Source organism: Ictidomys tridecemlineatus, chromosome X (assembly GCF_052094955.1).
Source record: "Ictidomys tridecemlineatus isolate mIctTri1 chromosome X, mIctTri1.hap1, whole genome shotgun sequence".
Taxonomy (NCBI): Eukaryota; Metazoa; Chordata; class Mammalia; order Rodentia; family Sciuridae; genus Ictidomys; species Ictidomys tridecemlineatus.
The window spans coordinates 16,399,522-16,418,495 of record NC_135493.1 but is presented as its reverse complement, the minus strand read 5'-3'; the positions used below and the strand labels follow the sequence as shown (position 1 = coordinate 16,418,495).

General features: G+C 36.6%; 1 protein-coding gene across 3 annotated transcripts in view; it reads left to right on the top strand.

Annotated features, from left to right (window-relative positions):
* The window catches only part of Slc9a6 (solute carrier family 9 member A6), a 56,812-nt gene that overhangs the window by 18,613 nt on the left and 19,225 nt on the right, over positions 1–18,974 (top strand). For all 3 annotated transcript variants that reach the window (XM_021726289.3, XM_078034229.1, XM_078034228.1), the window contains 6 exons: positions 4,949–5,090; positions 6,738–6,843; positions 7,136–7,224; positions 11,074–11,187; positions 15,798–15,909; positions 16,668–16,821. In XM_021726289.3, coding sequence (XP_021581964.1) covers positions 4,949–5,090; positions 6,738–6,843; positions 7,136–7,224; positions 11,074–11,187; positions 15,798–15,909; positions 16,668–16,821 — 717 coding nt within the window. The remainder of the gene's footprint in view (positions 1–4,948; positions 5,091–6,737; positions 6,844–7,135; positions 7,225–11,073; positions 11,188–15,797; positions 15,910–16,667; positions 16,822–18,974) is intronic.

Sequence of the window (18,974 nt, the reverse complement as noted above, 5' to 3'; positions counted from 1 at the left end):
AATTTCCCTTTGAAGTATGTTTTAAAGTATGAAGTGTTTTTAAGTATGATAGATATGAATACTATATGTTGCATTTTCTTCGTTTGCTGATTGTCTACTGTTCATATTCTATATAAGCAGTTTTGCATCAAAGGGGAGAGGACCTCTTTCCAAAGGAGTTAGGTTTAGCAATTAACAGGTTTAAGACAACACTTGAAATTTATGTTGCAGGTTGTTTTTGTTTCTGCTTTTATGCATCTTATTAGATTAGCAGTTTTCTCTTTTAAATATTTTTTTTTTAGTTGTAGATGGACACAATACCTTTATTTTACTTATTTATTTTTTGTGGTGCTGAGGATCAAACCCAGTGCCTCACACACGCTAGTCAAGTGCTCTACCACTGAGCTACAACCCCAGCCCAGCAGTTTTTTTAAGCTAGTACTTTTAATCTGGTTCCCTCATACATTGCTGTATGAGGTAAATCTGTACATACTGACATAGTATGGTGTGTGTGTGTGTATACGTGTGTGTATCTAGTTGGTTAATTAGTTAAAGATACAGTATAGGATGCATAGTATTTCATTGAATGAACCCAATTATCCTGAAGACCTAATTTCATACTACTTTAAAACATTTTTGGCAGTGGTTTGCATTTTATAAAAAGGAACTACAGTGAGTAAATAAACATGACCAACTGTTTAACATCACTAGTTCCTAGAGGTATACATGTTAATCTGTGGCCATTTTTACCTGTTTATTTAGTAAGAAAAAATTGTTAATGATTAAAATTACCATTTGTAATGGTGCAGTTAGTCATTCTAAACTGGGGGCAGTCCTATCCCCTGCTCCAGGGATATTTGATAATGTCTAGGGACATTTTGGGTGCCATGATGAGAGAGTTACTACTAGCATCTAGTGGATCTCAGAGACCTTCAGTGTACAGGACAAATACCTAAAATGCTGGGGTCAAGAAATGCTATTGTAGCTGCACACCTGTAATCCCAGTGGCTCAAGAGGCTGAGGCAGGACGATCATGAGTTCAAAGCCAGTCTCAGGAACATTGAGGCACTAAGCAACTCATTGAGACCCTGTATCTAAATAAAATACAGGGCTGGGGATGTGGCTCAAGTGGTAGTGCGCTCGCCTGGCATGTGTGCAGCCCGGGTTCGATCCTCAGCACCACATACAAACAAAGGTGTTGTGTCTGCTGATAACTAAAAAATAAATATTAAAAAATTCTCTCTCCCTCTCCCTCTCTCACTCTCTCTTTTAAAAAATAAATAAATAAATAAAATACAAAAGAAGGCTAGAGATGTGGCCCAGTGGTCAAGTGCCCCTGAGTTCAGTCCCCAGTACCAAGAAAAAGAAAGAAGAGAAAAGAAAGAAACAAATGCTGGTGTAGTGAAACTAGACCACTCATACATTGCTGTTAACATTAAATTGATGTCCTCTTTTGTCATTTATGATAATAAAATTTAACATATATTTGTGATAAGAATATTAAGTGTTGACTTATGAAGTAGAAAATTCCTGAAATTTCAGCTTAAAAAATCAGGATTTTCATCTCTTCATTAGTATATTAACATACTTATAAACATAATTTTTTAAACAAAAAGCATAGTACTACACATACTTTTCTATATCTTGCTTATTTCACTTGGACATGGTACTGTGTTTATTGTCTAATTCCCACTGTGTGGATGCACCACAAATTTACCTTACCAATCCCCTGTTGGCTAACATTTAGTAGGTTGGTTTGTTGTTTTTGTAGTGCTAGGGATAGAATCCAAGACCTTATGCATGCTAGGCAAGTACTCTATCACTGAGCTATGCCCCAGCCTAGTGTTTGGTGTTTTGAAATGTCACATTCCTATGACTTCCATCACGATGATCGTATTTATGTGTAAATCTCTGAATCCTTGAGAGTATTTGTGTGGAGTAACTTTTGTTGTTGTTTTGTAGGATACTTTGGGGGGGGTGAGTTGTGTACTGCGGATCTAACACAGGACCTCATACACACTGGGTGTTTTAGTTTTTGCATTTAGGTTTTGCATCACTGTGACCAAAAAATACCCTCCAAGAACAACTTAGAGGAAGAAAAGCTTATTTAGCCCCAAGGTATCACAGATTTCAGTCCATAGATGGCTGACTCCATTGCGCTGGTCCCTAGGTAAAACAGAACAATATGGGAAGGGTACTGCATTGGGAAGGTGCACCTTTCATGACAGCAAGGAAACAGAGAGGGAAGCAGGAAAGGTGCCACATGGAAGTTACATCCTTCCAGGGCACACCCTTAGTGACCCACTTCCTCTAGCCATGTTGCATGTTACAGCTCTCATAATCTAATCATTTTACCTTTGAATATTCTTGCATTAACAGGAACTTTGGGGGACACCTCTTATCCAAACCTTAATACTAGATAAGCTGTCTACCAGTAGGATACTTTTAAAGGTAGAATTTCTAAGATAATGGATATGATCATTTTAAAAAGTTTGGAGATATTATTTTATTTCCCTCCAAAATTGCAGTGAAGACCTTTTGAAGGCAGTTGAACAAAATGTAAAAAGAGCCATAGGTATGGTAATGCTCTATTTCTAGGAATGTAGCACAATGCAATAGCCCAAAGTATGTAAAAAAAAAAATCACCAAGATATTCCTTCATGCTGTTGTTATAGAAACAAAAATATTGAAAACGACTTCTAAATGTCTAACAATGGACATATGGTTAAATAAATTTTAAAAATCGTGATCACTGTTGGTTAAAGAAGCAGAATTCAAAATTGCATATTCACTGATTATAATTAAATGTGAAATATTATGCATGTGACAAAAAGAGGGGACACAAATAAAGAAAATAATATTTATCTGTCAGGAAAGTAGAATGATAGGGTGATTTCCTCCCCAGCTGAATATTGTATGACTTTCAGAATTTTAAAAAAAAGTATGCATTAAAATGTTAACGCCTCAAGATAAAATGTTGGCTGATGTAGAAGATGAGTTAAGATTTCAAATCAGAAGCCAGGATTTGCCTTAAACAGAAGAAAAGAAACCCCTCAACTTATCATGTTTTCCACGCATCCTTGTACATTTTAGTGATTAAAGAATAAAATAAGGGCTGGGCTTGTAGCTTAGGGGTAGAGTACTTGCCTTGCATCTGAAAGGCACTGGATTCAGTCCTCAGCACCACATATAAAAGTCTACAACTTAAAAAAAATATTAAAAAGAAGAATTCTTAAAGTTTAAAAAAAGAACAAAATAATAATTAGTGTGTCTCTTGAATTTACTTGAACTAATCCAGGCAAAGCAACCACATGAGGCATGGCATAGATATTTTTTCCCAGCCATCATCTTGGAAAATATTGCCAGGAAGAAAGAATGTTACTGTCGCAACATCCTTTGTTTTTCCAACCAGCTTATATATTTTAATGCTATAATGTGTTTAGATTTCATTAATGATAGTAGGACCCTTTATGTGTAGGTAAGGTAGCATTATATTAAAGGTATTTATACTTATCAAAACAATATCAAATCTACTGGACCCCAAATAAATATTTAAACACAAATATTTAAATTTTTCAATTAAGATTGCTTCCGAAATTTGTAGATGCCACTAGCAGAAATTAATGTCAGTCATGTACTTCAATAAAATAGACAACAATTTAGAAAGTTTTATTTTGGTCTTAGTTATTTTTAAATTTAACCTGGCATGTATGAAAAGAACTTGTTGTACATGGTATAGTAAAACACATTTTTTAGCCTTGAACCACAAGAAAAAAATGGCAGTAACCACAGGGTGGATTCATTATATTCTTAGGAATGTGCTTTTTTCCTCTGTTTCTTTGACATGACGTGTATGATGCTTTTGAGTCTAGACTTTTTATAATGCTGGTACCTCAATTAACTGAGCTGAGAACCAGTAAGTACTATTGGCAGAGACCTGCTGACAAGAGCAATTTTCTCAGCTATTTCTGTTTCCTGTGGTGACTATTATAAAAGAAGCTTTTTCAGACCAGGTTTGGACTGTGAGTTCAAGATGGAGCATGTCCCCTGTAATTGCCTGTCTTGGCTTGGTATGGAGTGACTTTCTTTCAGAAGTTTGGGGTGGAGGATCCAGCTGGGTATGCTCAAAGTACTGTTGAATGGATTCTAATTTCTTGGAAGGCCTTTCAAGCCCTTTTCCTATGAAAGTCCATTTTAGTGAGTGAATAGATATTAGGCATCTGGCCCATTCTGATTTTCTAAAAGTTAGAAGAGCTCTTCAGTCACCTTTTTTCTTCCCATAGGAAAAACAAAGTGTGACTGGGTTAAGTATTGAATAACATTCGTATGCCTCTGCTGGAAACAAGTGGGATTTGTCACTAGTTTGTTCCATTAGTGTGTTGGAGTTTGGGGGCACTCAGTAGGTGTAGTTCTTCAACAGAATCCCAAAATTTTACTACTGCATAGAATTGAGGATGGAGGAACAGGTTTGGAACAACTTTTATGTAGAGGTCTTTACAATGTTCTACCTCTTAAAATTGTCGTTTAAAAAAAAAGCTGAGTTTTTTTTGGGAGGGTGGGTTACTGGAGATTGAACTCAGGGACACTGAACCACTGAGCCACATCCGCAGCCCTATTTTGTATTTTATTTAGAGACAGGGTCTCACTGAGTTGCTTAGTGCCTCGCTTTTGCTGAGGCTGGTTTGAACTCGCCATCCTCCTGCCTCAGGCTCCCAAGCTGCTAGGATTATAGGTGTGTGCGCCACCTTGCCTGGTTAAGAAAAGCTGAGTTTTCTTGCTAGCTGGATACACACAGGTTTTTGTTTTGTTTTGTTTTTGTGTGTGTGTGTGTGTGTAACCTTTTGCCCTTATTTTGACAATTCAAGCCCAAAGGGTTTTTTTTTTCTCATTTCATCTTTCAAGTTCTGTACTAAGTAATGTTTTAAAGGTAAAGTTGCTTCTAGAAGTAAGAGCATTCTCTTTTTTGTAGTTCAATAGTGGCATACCAGCCAGCTGGAGACAATAGTCACACCTTTGATGTCACAGCAATGTTCAAGTCTATTGGAATCTTCCTGGGGATCTTCAGTGGATCTTTTGCAATGGGTGCTGCTACTGGAGTGGTGACAGCTTTAATATCCTTTTATCATTGTTTATCTTTTCTTCTTAACCTCACAAGGTAGTTAAACATGTAATCCTTGATTTCTCCTAGCTCCATGATTGGAATTGTATTATAATTATTAACCTTGTAACCAAGTGTTTGGTTTGAAAATCTAAAGCAGTTATCTTTGACAATAAGTAAATTAAATAATTTTATTGCTTTGCATAGGGCCTAGTGCCTTAAAACTTTTGTACAATAATCTAATTAGACACAATGTTCCTGTGATAGAAAATTTTAAAGTTGTGGATTAAATTGATATAAAGGGATAGTAGGAAAGAGGGTGGAATGAGATGGACACCATTACCCCAAGTACATATACGAAGATACACACACACATACACACACAAAAGGTACATATACCTCAAAGAGCTTCTGGGCATTCTATGCTGCTGGTCAACCTGCCAATCTTCTGCTCTTTGTTTAATAGGACAGACAGGAGATATACAACCTGATGTTACATGAACAAAATATGGTTCCCTGGTGAGGATATAGAGGATTTCATCCCAGATCTCCCAATTTTAAACTTTGTGCTCTAGAGCCAATACTGCCACTAGTTAGCTATGAGAAATACTGGCAGTTCGTTCTTATTTTCATTCAGAAGATATTTCCTGATTGTCTGCTACAAGCCAACTGCTATGCTCTGAGTATTAAAGATAAACAAGGCAAATGTGGCCTCTACCTGCCTGGAGGATCTGGTGTTGTGGTAGATGCAAACATGATAGACATGTTGACACTTTGCCTCTTTGGATCTCAGTGTAGGAAAATGGAAGGTGGGGACCAGGAGGAAAGTCAAGTGGATCTTGATGCTCTCTAAGGAGTTTCCAGTTATAAATCTTCTAAGATACTTTCATATAAAACAAATATATACTTTTTATGAGAATCTCTTTGTTTGGTATACATCGTGGAAGAGACTTCTCTAGTGTTTTTTATAGGTGAATTAAGGCATGAAGGACAGTAAAATAATTCCAAAGAGGGAGACAGCACAGATAGTATCTCTTCCTTGTTATGGGTTCCTTTGAGAGAAGAAATATATCTTGTTCATCTTTTTGTCATGATACAGAGTTGCTGAAGTAACTCTAGATTCTAGCCCAACAGTTTGTCACAATTTGGCATAGATCCTTCTACTACTGTCAACCAGCAAAATACTTTTTAAACTTGTATAAAGTGAGTTAAGTGCTTCAGTTTCTTCATTATGGAATGAATCCTCTACATTACAGATGTGTTAAATGTATGTGAAATCTCATGGAATCATGTTTTTATAAGTGTAAATTGATAGAATTTTTGAATCTGTCTTGCTTTGGACCACAGCTTCAAAGTTGCCATATTGTATGTGCAATCTGTTGCTCTTGTCTGCCTGTCCTTCACTGTGTGGTTTCTGGCAAGGTATGTCATACACATAAGAGTGGCTAAGCCATGACACTTTCTCTGAAGGGACAGCTGACTCTTCAGTAAGATGCTGATTCTAAGTTTCTTCACCTTAGTGTGTCCTTATTCTGTGGCTTTTGTGTTAGAAGGGCTAGAGAACCCTTCTCTTGCTTTCATGGTTGCCTTGCTTTGATGCTTATTTTTCTAGTCACACATTTATATTCCAAGATCTCGTTACCAGGCTTAACTGTCTCACGTGACAAAGTTCACCAAATTGCGGGAGTTTCAGTTGCTGGAGACAGGCTTGTTCTTCTTGATGTCCTGGAGTACCTTTCTATTGGCTGAAGCATGGGGCTTCACAGGTGAGTTACTTTCTCCTTTTCATTGTAAATTCTTATATAAAAGAGTGATTTAGTAAGCCACTTCTGCAAGTGAATCAACATCTTCATATTTGAACATATTTATTGGGATTTAAGCTGTCATTTTAGGATGTCAACAAAATATTCAATGGAAGTTGTTCCTCTCAGCAAAGTAATTCAAAGTAAATGAAAATGTAGGTACCATGCATGTAATTGGCCTTTGTAAAACAAAAGCCTCAGTTTAAAAGTTGGGAGCCATCCTTTTATGTGAACTTGGAATTTGTTGTCTTTATAGGTGTTGTTGCAGTATTGTTTTGTGGCATCACACAAGCACATTACACATACAATAATTTGTCCACGGAGTCTCAACATAGAACAAAACAGGTAAGACCGACTTTATAATAAATTTGTGAATAAATTTTCCTCCTTTCAGCAAAATATAAATTTCCTTAAAAATAGTCTTTAATTTGTTCAAGGTGTTGACTTACTCTTTTTTTTTTTAAGAGAGAGGAGAGAGAGAGATTTTTAAAAATTTTTTTTAATATTTATTTTTTGGTTTTCGGTGGACACAACATCTTTTTTTTAAAGATACAGAGAGGGAGAGAGAGAGAGAATTTTTAATATTTATTTTTTAGTTTTCGGTGGACACAACATCTTTGTTTGTATGTGGTGCAGAGAATCGAACCCAGGCCGCACGCATGCCAGACGAGTGCGCTACCACTTGAGCCACATCCCCAGCCCCTAGAGAGAATTTTTTAATATTTATTTTTCAGTTTTCGATGGACACAACATCGTTATTTTATTTTTATGTGGTGCTGAGGATCTAACCCAGCGCCCCGTGCATGCCAGGCAAGCGCATTACCGCCTGAGCCACATCCCCAGCCCTGTCTTACTCTTCTTTTGACTTTAGAAATAGATGAGACTGGCAAGCTAGAGAGTGATAGCTTATTTAGGGTGGAGATAGATCAGCAGATTAGTCAGGGCTTATAATTGTATTTCCAGTAACCAGTTATTTAGCTTCTTCTCTTAACCTAATGTAGCCTTTTTTAAGAGTAAAATGTTTTAGAAACTCACTCTGGCTTGATTAGAACTGCCACTATGTGATACAGATAAGTTTAATTTCTGATCTGACTAGATCTGTGGGGCCTGAGAACACTAACTTCCTTCAGTCTTCACTCAGACCCTGCAAAACCTCTGTTTCCAGGAACCCCAGGGGACTGTATCAGTAATTGGGTACTGAATGATCACTTGCACAGGAATTGCAATGATCGCCTGAAAGGAATTGTGAAGAAAATAGACATATAATTTTCCATTCTTAGGAAATATATGGACAAATAAATAACCAAAATGTACTGTTAGGAATAGAAACAGGTACATACTTATGATTATTATAGTAAGATTTAGGAGCTTTCAGCTTTGCCAGATAGTTTTGAGATGAGCCAGGAAAGGATCAACACTAGAGCAGGAGCAACAATTTCTTTCTTTTCTTTGCCCTGGAGTCGCAGATTTAATTTATGACTTATGCCTTCCCCACTCCTTCAGAAGTGTAATCCCAGTGTATATCCTCTCCCAAGCATATACACTGGGGTTACACATCCTTTTAACAAATTAACTCAGTGCATTAAGAATAGAGAAGAAAACCAACTTGGGGATGTTCAGCATTTTTCTGGGTAACAGGGTAGGGCATTAATAAGCCACAGATTAAGAGTTTCCATTCTTGTTACTGATGAGAATCCTGATAGGAATACTAGATTATGTGCTTCAGATTCTGTGACATAATAGGCCATTAGAGAAGAGGGGACACGGTTTGAGGCTTCAGTATCTGAAAGGCTATCAAAGGAAATGGTACACCTACAAGGATGGGAAGGATTTGGAAAGGCCTAAGGGAAACAAAGGTAAAAATTAAAAAGGATGCAGTAAAGTGTAGAGCAGGGGCTCACCAACTAGAGCCTTCAGATAAAATCTGGCTCTTGCCAGTCTGTTAGCTAAGAATGGGCTTTACATTTCTAAATGATTATATAATTTCTAAGTGATTAAGAAAAGATCACAAGAAGATTCTATGACCCATGGAAGTTATATGGAAATCACATTTCAACATCCATTAAAGGTCTTATTGTCACACAGCCACACATACTCTTGTTTTTAAGTGTACAGCTTAGGGTTTCTTTTGTGCTACACTGGCTGAGTTGAGCAGTTGTGACAGAGACCTTGTAACCTGTAAACTCTCAAATATTTACTCCCTGGAAAAGTTTGCCAACTCCTATGTTGTAGTTTAAAGCTGAGACTATGCAGTCACTGTATTGTGTTCTACTGCTTACTGGCTGTGTAATCAGGAGCAAGTTATGTAACTTCTCTGTGCATCAGTTCTTTAAAATAAAATAATGCCAGGCATAGTGGTGCGTGCCAGTTGTCCCAGCTATGTTGGAGGCTGAGGTGAGAGCATTGTTTGGTCCAGGCTGGTCTTGAACTCTAAGACTCACATAGTGAGACCCATCTAAAAAAACAAAACACCACCAGGACTGGGTGTATAGCTCCAGTGGTAGAGCACTTTCCTAGCATGCCTGAGGCCCCAGGTTTGATCCAGCACCACAATCAAACAAAACTAAACTAAATAAAATGAAACAGAGATAATAATAGTTCTTACCTCACAGAGTTGTGTTTTTTTTTCTTTTTAAATTTTATTTTGTCACAGACTTTTTTTGAGATAAAAGCAAGACAATGTACGTGAGATCCTTATTTTAGTACCAGGCATATATTGAAAAATAAATAAATGTAGCTATTATTATTAAATAAGTAGGAATAATAGCATATTAAATCAGTTAAGTATAATTAAACCTAACTTATTTTAATGTTTATTGTCATTTTTTATAATAAGCCAACTCTGTGTTAAGAAGATGAACTTCGAGGAGCAGTGGCACACACTTGTAATATCAGCAACCTGAAAGTCTAATGCAGGTTTGCACGTTTGTGGCCAGCCTCAGTAACTTACCAAGGCCTCTCTCAAAATGAAAAGTAAAAAGGACCAGGGATGTTGTTCACTGGTAGAGCACCCCTGGATTCACTACCTACTACTACCAAAAAAAAAAAAAAAAAAAAAAAGGAAAAAAAGAAAAAAGTGAAAGAAAGGAAGGAAAAAGAAGAAAATTAACTAACTTGTCCAAGGCAACATAGTTAGCAAGTGGGGATGGCAAGGTTCAAATCTAGGCATTATGACTCCTGAGCCCATGTTCTGAACTTCCTACTTGGTATTATTGTCCAGAGAGCTCATGAGGAAGAGCAGAGATAGATAACTATAATTGCCAAAGGGATACCAGCCTATGGTATCCCTTTCAGCAAATCTTGTATACTTACTGTTAGTGATACTTGGGGAGGCAGTGACATGAATGGGGTGGGGTGGGCAGGAAGCAAGGGAGGGCACCAAGTGCAGGATTCTAGTGCATAAGCCCTGTCTCTAGGAGGCTTCCTCCCTGAGAGGTAAGACCCACAAAAAAAGTAAAGTAAGCAGCAAGTCAGTAAAACCATCATGATACTGCAGCACTCAATGTCAGGATGAAAAGAAGTTGAATTAGCCAGGCGCAGTGGCACATGCCTGTAATCCCAGAGGCTTAGACAGTAGGATCACAAATTCAAAGCCAGCCTCAGCAACTTAGCAAGGCCCTAAGCAACTCAGTGAGTCCCTGTCTCTAAATAAAAGGGGGGGGATGGGGATGGGAATGTGACTCAATGGTTAAGCATCCCTGGGTTCAATCTCCAGTACTAATAAAAGAAGAAATTGAGTTGGATCTTTATAGCTTATAGAGAGGAAAGTATCTTGAAACTGCTGTTTTTTAGAGATTCATTGTGGGGGTAGGAAATGAGGATGTCAGGGATATCAGTTAGGGTCCTCTTGCAGCATTATGGGTGGGAAGTGATGAAAACTAAACTAGGGCAGTGGAGGACACAAGGAACATTCCAAAAGAAAAATTGACATGGTTAGGAGGTGGAGGAGAAGACTGAAGATGGGGATTCAGAGTAGGGAAGCTGATTGAAAGAGGTGAGGAGGCAACAATTCTCATTCTTTTTATGGGACTGGAAATATCTCTGCATTCACTCCCCTCTGAGTCATATATTTCGGGTTTATGCATGAAGTTTACATATGTGAAGTATCTATTTCATTATCTTAGTAATAGTTATGTTTTAAAATCACATGACTTAATTTATTTACTCGACTAATCTTTTAAAATTTTGTTTCAGTTGTTTGAGCTTCTCAATTTCTTGGCAGAGAATTTTATCTTCTCCTACATGGGACTGACACTTTTTACCTTCCAGAACCATGTCTTTAACCCAACATTCGTAGTAGGAGCTTTTGTATCCTTTATCATATATTCTGTTTTGAAAACTATCTTAATAGAAATTTTCATTTGGTTTTTGGACATATGACTGATAAGAATACATTTAAATATGTAAAATTTTCCTCTGAGTAAAACAAATAAGGATTTCAACTCGCTTTATCTATTCCATTCTATTGATTTTATTCTGTTATTTTTATTTCTGTTTATTGCACAAATAACATTGATGGATTGAAATGACAGAACAGTTTGTACCATTCCGCCAACCCCCAAAGGTAACCCTGTTTGGCTTCTGTTACTAAATAGAAGGAGGAGAACGTGAATACTGAAGAACAGTTAGTAGCCTGTGTCACAGAACAGTAGATAAAAGAAGAAAGCTCAAATGAGGCCCCTTTCTTTCCCTTTTTTTTCTCTCTCTCTTCCATATGAGCACATTGAATCTTTAAAAACCAATTAAAAGGAAGAAGCTGAGAATATAAAAGAGAGCCAGCAAAAGTGTAAGTTCATGAGAAGACAGAGTTGGAATCCCAAGTATATGGGGAGGAATTAGCCTTCACTGGGAGGAAGGAAAGATGTACCCTTATTACAGGAGAGGATAGGGCATGTGAAGAGGTAGGTACACCTGTAAGATGGAGCTCTTAGCTGATGGCTTCTATTTTTAACTGTGAAGTAGAAGGTGAGATCATCTGCTGAGAGTGAAATTGAGAAGTATCAGTTATCCATTTTATAACAAATTACCCAGAACTTAGCTTAAAACAATAAACATTCTTTACTTCCCACAGTTTTTGAGGGTCAGGAATCCTGGAATAGCTTAACTGGGTGAATCTGGCTCCAGGATCTCTCAGGAGAGTGCAGTCGTGCTATTGGCAGAGACTGTACTTAAGACTTGCCTAGGACTGGAGGTTCCTACTCCAAACTTACTCACATGGTTGTTGGCAGAAGTCTCCCATCCTGTTCCACAGGGACCTCTCCATAGGGCAGCCTATACCATGGCTTCTCCTAGATTGAGCAAGCCGAGACAGCATCAAGATGTTGGCTGAAATGCCTATTATAACCCAATCTTGGAAGTGGCATACTGTCATCACTTCTGTAATATTCTGTTGGTCACACAGACCAAACCTGGTACAGTGTGAGTAGCGAATATACAAGGGGACTATCTTGGAGACTGACTTCACAGGTGATAGGAGTTTTGCGGAAGATGGAGACAGTTTATGAAATTGTTGCAGAGTGGGAGAGTGAGTTGACCAATGAAACACAATAGGATTATTGAGCAGTAAGTCGGAATCCATTTCAGTTTGAGGAACAGATTCTACATCAAGAGAACCAGTGTGCCCTATTCTATGCCTTTGTCCAGAAGGACTTAGCCATAAGCATGAAGAAAAGAGATAGTCCATCCAACTTTGGGCTTTTGTTCAGTGGGTGCAGTATAATAAGAGAGGGACAAAGCTAATATTAGGATATTGGAAAGATTATTACAAACACGTGGATAAGAAGGGGAGTGAATAAGAGAGAGGACTGATAAAGGAGAAAGTAAGGCCATCTTTGGACTGGAGATTCCAGTGTGGTAAAAGAATAATCATAGTGGGCTAGTGGAATGCACAATATAGAAAGAAAGGTTGTGGCCAAAGAGATGAATGTTTGCATAAGTGATTTTCAAAAGAAGTTATTTAACAAAGCTCAGAATGAAGATTCTGCCAAAGAGATTGGTATATTTTTTTAAAATCAACACTCAATATAAAATCTCTCTTGAAAAGTAAGGTATTACTGAAATACCATTCTGAAGAATCTTCTGGATAAAAAGATAAAACTCTATTAATAAATTAAGAACCTTAGCTGAAAGACAACCATGAGATTAGTAACTTTATGTCCTGTAAATATTTAAGAAATTTTTGAGCAGTCAAATGGCTTGATCTACTGTACTCAATCTGGAAATAAGGTTAAAATGTTCTCTAGAGGTCCCTAAATCTGTTGGGAACTAAAATTCCTCAATTTAAAAATTTTGTAAAAATTGACTCTTAACAGGAGAGAGCTGTTCTCTTTCTGCCTACATTAGGTAAGATGTAAGTTTGGTTTCATGTGACAATGACTCAAATTTAACCTACATTTAAACAAGACAGAAGTTTTTCTTTTCTTTTTCATGTAGAAGTCTGAGCTGGTGTGTCAGCTCTTCTCTACAGAGTCATCAGGGACCCAAGCAACCTTATTCCTGCTCTCCTTAGGGAGTTGCTCTTTTCCATGTGGTCCAAGATGTCTCATCCCTATGTCTGCCAATTGCCTTTGAGGGCAGAAATATATGTACATCAGTACCACTTCACATCACTTGATACACCTACAAGCAAGGGAGGCTGAGAATCATAGTCTTTATCTGGGTAGCTATGCACCCAAATAAAAATAGGGAGTGGGAGGGAAGAGTGTCCACTACTATAAAGGCTAGAAAGAATGAGATACTAGGGAGAATTAGCAGTTGATGCTATAGGATCCCACATGCTATTGTTTTCTTTTGTTTTAGGAAATCACTATTTTAGATAGTTTTTATTTTAGAATAAAATCATCTCATATACCCTCCAGTTTCCCCTATTGTCAACATCTTAGCCTGCTACATTTTGTCACAACAAATGAGCCAATATCAATACATTATTATTAACAAAAGTTCATACTGTATTCAGATTCACACAATTTTTTTCCTGATGTCCCTTTTCTGTTTCAGCATCCCATCCAGAAAACCATATTATATTTGGTTGTCATGTCTCTTTAAGTTCTGCTAAACTGTGACAGTTATTCAGCTATTCCTTGTTGTTAAGGACCCTTGGCAGTTTTGAGACATATTGACCTGGTATTTGGTTGAGTGTTCCTCAACTGGAATTTGTCTGGTGTTTTCCCCATGATTAGATTAGGGTTATGTTTTCTTTGGGATGAATACCTCAGAAGTAAAGTACTGTCCCCTTAGCTTCCCTGAGCCTTTCTGCCTCAGCCTAAGAATTGACCATTTCTTCAAGGAGTCCTGATTCCTTTTATTGGAGAATGATATTAGAAACCAAGATCTGGATACTCGGTGTGCTCATCACTACTGAGTGTCCTAGATTCTAGTCCCTGTCAGCTGATAAACCAAGGAAATAATCTATGTATATACTAAGTGATGTAGTTACATATATCTATAAATATTTCATTTTGTGGCTATTTATATCTCCATTAAACTAAACATGAGTTCATACTTAAGCTCCAACTATATTCCATTACTTGCCTGGCTATATCAGCGTGCCCAGTGTGCCATGCTTTTTAAAAATATTTATTTATTTATTTATGTATCTTTAGTTTTTAGGTGGATACATTAGTTTGTTTTTATGTGGTGCTGAGGATAGAACCCAGTGCCTCATGCATGCTAGGGGAGCACTCTACCACTGAGCCACCACCTTAGCCCCTGCGATGCTTTTAAATGACTAGCAGAATAGTATGTTTGTTTCCTCTGAGTAATGTGCTATATTTTGATGTTATGACAGCTACAGCATCACTAGGCAATGGGAATTTTTGAGCTTCATTGTAATCTTATGGGACCTATGGTGTATGCAGTTTGTCATCGATTGAAACATTATATGGTGCATGACCATTTAGCAGTATCAGAATTGTTAACCAGTACTCCCATGGGAGTACTTTACCAATAGACATATCATTTGTATGTGTGCTTCTTTTGCCTTTAATCTTACAGGCTGCATTCTTTTCCAAGTTTACTAAGGTCAGCATTGTTTCTACCATGTTACTTTGTTTTCAATATTAGATTTCCCTTTATATTCCTTTTAGGAAATGGTATTGGAACTGTATTGTGCCCCCTGAGATAAAAACTGTAATTATGAAGCAGGAGTTTGTATAAGAGCAAGTAGAGAAAAAGACACTAATATTGGTTTCTAGTTAAAACCAATCTTAACTTACCTTAAGCCTGTCCTTTGCACCAGGTTGGAAGTATAGATTCAGTGGGGTGAATTAGGGCTTGCAGGACTTTCAGTGGTGTGAGGTGGCTGAACTGCCATTTGTTCTTAAAAAGGATGGGGTAGGGCTGGGGTTGTGGCTCAGTGGCAGAGTGCTTGCCTTGCATGTATGAGGCCCTGGGTTTGATCCTCAGCACCACATAAAAATAAATAAACAAAATAAAAGTATTAAAAAAAAGAAAGGATGGGGAAATTTAGCCAACATTACTATTTTTATCAACACTGACAATGAAAATGAATTATAATTATTATATTAATAATGTTAAATATATAGTAGTGAAACTCTGCTTTGAAACATCTTTTTCTTCATCTAATGAATTTCCTGTATGTTAAGCCTGTACTGTCCAATTTGGTAGCAATTAGCCATGTGTGATTATTTAAATTTAAATTAATAAATGATATAAGGATTAAAATTTCAGTTCCTCAGTCACACTTGTCACATTTTAGGTGCTCATTGTATTGGACAGTACAGATAGAAAATTTCCTTCATTGCAAAAATATGTGTTGGACAGCACTGTGTTAGACAATGGAATCAAGATTGACTGTTAAAAACTGAGCTCCCTGAAATGGCTTTTGACTGTCTTAAATGTATAGTCTAAATAATGTCAATAGTAAGAAGAAATAATCCTTAACCTATTAATAATTTTAGATTGCTATTTTCTTGGGAAGAGCTGCCAATATTTACCCCTTATCTTTCTTACTTAATTTGGGTAGAAGAAGTAAGATTGGATCAAATTTTCAACATATGATGATGTTTGCTGGTAAGTTAAAATTTCTTCTCTAGTCTTCCCCAAGAAATCATTGACAACACAGATTATATGCCAGTTTATGTGATTTGAAGCTGAAAAATCATGTCCCTAATAAAGGACTCTTTGAAACATGGACATTGCATAATCAAGGTGAAAATTCTTATAGTATCTTATTCCCTTCTATAGAATTTTTTTTATATTCTGTTTCCAAATCTTTGGTTCAAAAATATATTAATGCAAGTTAAGAAAGGTAAAGATGAATGCAGTTTTCACTCAAAAACCTGTAAGTGAATGTTTATAACAAATCTGTTCATAATTACCAAAAACTTGGCAACAACCCACATGTATTTTTTATGAGTAGATGGAAGAACAAACCATGATACATTTATGTCATGGAATACTACTTAGCTGCAAAAAGAGAAAACTATTTGTGTTAGTTAGCTTTTCATCACTGTGACCAAAATATCTGACAAAAATAACTTAGAAGAGGAAAAGTTTATTTTGTCTTATGGTTTCAGAGGTCTTAGTTCATGGTCAGCTGACTATTCCTCTTCACATAAATTAAAATATAAATTTTAAAGAATTAAAATATCAATACATGTCAGTATCATGCTAATTCTCTTACTATTTGTATATATTTAGCTATATTAATATTTATTTCATATTTGTTCACCTGCTTCTAAGCTTTAGGACATGCTTTATATCTCTGATTTTATGAAGCTCATGTTGGTGATGCATTATTGAAGAATACCTCTTCCATTCCTTTGTAGGCCTTCGTGGTGCAATGGCATTTGCTTTGGCCATTCGAGACACTGCCACTTATGCTCGGCAAATGATGTTCAGCACCACGCTTCTTATTGTGTTTTTTACCGTGTGGGTATTTGGTGGTGGTACCACTGCCATGCTGTCGTGCTTGCATATAAGGTAAGTAGGAACTGGAGGCCTCATTTTAATATGATATTTTAATTCAGCTTATTTTTCTTTTAGTCATGAGAAGATTTTAAACTTTGGTGACTCTGTAATGTGTCATTTTTTTTCCTTTTAAAAAGCATAGAAGATATAGTACAGAAAAATGAAACTATGTAAAACAAAAGTAAATAAAAACCATCGTTAACCCTTTGAAGGATATCTTTTCAGATCTTTTGCTAGGCAATGTATGTATTTTGAACAAAAATGTGCAATACTAAGGGTACTCTTGTAGACTTATTTTGTTAAACGTAATATAGTGTGAATTCATATCATTATTTGAATGGCGGCATATATCCGGAAGTACTTAAATCAAATTCCTGTTGTTAGGCCTGGGGCTATAGCTCAGTGATAGAGCTCTTGCCTTGCACGTGTGAGGCACTGGGTTCAATCCTTAGTACCACATAAAAATAAATAAACAAAATAAAGGCATGCTGTCCATCTATAACTACAAAAAATTTTTTTAAATTCCTATTGTTGGATTTTTGTATTGAGTTTAAAATTTTCCTGTTGCCATTACCGTTTGAGGATTTTGCTGTTACTGTCAATAATGTGAACCTTCTTAAGTATGTACACCTCTTTGCAGTTATTTGTAGGATGCTTCCTAGAAATGGAATTGCTTAACCTAAAGGATGTGCATGGCTGGGCATAGTGGCACATGCCTATAATCCCAGTGACTTGTGAGACCAAGGCAGTAGCATCACAAGATTGAGGCCACCTTCAGCAATTTAGCTAGACACTGCCTCAAAATAAAAAGGGCTGGGAATACAGCTCAATGGTAAATACAGCTCTGGGTGCAATTCCCAATACCAAAAAGAAGGATATGCATATGTTTAAGGTGTTCAGTCATATTACCAGGTTGGATTCATTTATAGTGTGTGAGACAATCCAATTTACCCCAGCCCTAATCCATAATAGATGTTATCATTCTTTCTCATGTTTATGATCACCACTGTTTCTAACCTAACAAACCAAGGCCAAGATCATGAGGCCTTAGTCTTCAATGTGTACTACTTAATGTATTCAATTTGAAAGCTGTCTTGTATCTCAAGAGTTCTACATTTGTTTCCATGGATACAGCAGCCTGTGTTGCTGAAGCCTTTGTAGATTTTAGTTCTGTTTGGCTAAAACTTCATAGATGTTAAGGGTTACCAGGCTTCCAGAATATGAAGGTTCATTAGAGAAAACATTTCACATTTTATAGAATCTGTTCTTTTTTTTTCCGTTCTGTCATGCCTTTCTTTTAATTTTGTAAAGACCAACCAGCCTTGAATAACACTTTAAATGTTATTGCCATCTTATTTTCTTTGCTATCCAAATCCCCTTTTTAATAATCTCTGTGTTGTTATTATGTGTAGTAGACAATATACTGTAGCATATGTTTTTATAACCCTAATGTTCTTACAGACATTATTGCTTCAAGGAAGACCTGGAATTTATTGAGCACCTACTATGTGCTAGGCATTGTGCTAACTGTATTTGTTTATCTAATTATAGAAACTGTTTTACAAATGAAGAAATAGAGACTTAGAAAGATTCTTAGTTGTCTAAGGTGATATATATGAAATTAAATGGTGGACAGAGGAGCCTCTGGTTTTATTTAGTTTCTTCTGTACCACAATGCATAAAAAATTAACAGTAGTACATTTCAAAAGGACTAAGTTCCTTTCTTTTCTCAATGGCTTATAAATGAAGACTCTCCTAAGGAGAACAAAATTAAATGTAAGATAATTTAGGAAAAGTAATACTCTTTGGTAAAGAGTCTCAGGTTTAAGGAGAATCAGTTCTTTTCCCTCCACAAAAACTAAACAAAATACCTATACTTTACTATCCCTGCCAAGAAAAAAGCAAAATAAAAAATCTAGCTACTCACATAGAGCTTAATCTGTGTCACTAGCTTTGAAACCTCTCTGGCTGGCCCCATCTTGCGCATTTTGTAACATGAATGGAATGCAATTAAATACATTGCCTTATAGTCTTGGATAACTTCTTGTTTTTTGTTTTGAGTTTTTCAGCCTCTTTGTGACAGAGGCAGTGTTTTAAGCTTCTCTTCCCACCCTCCCAATTTGCCTAGTATAATTTTGAAAATACTGAGGTATTCTCAAAGTTGA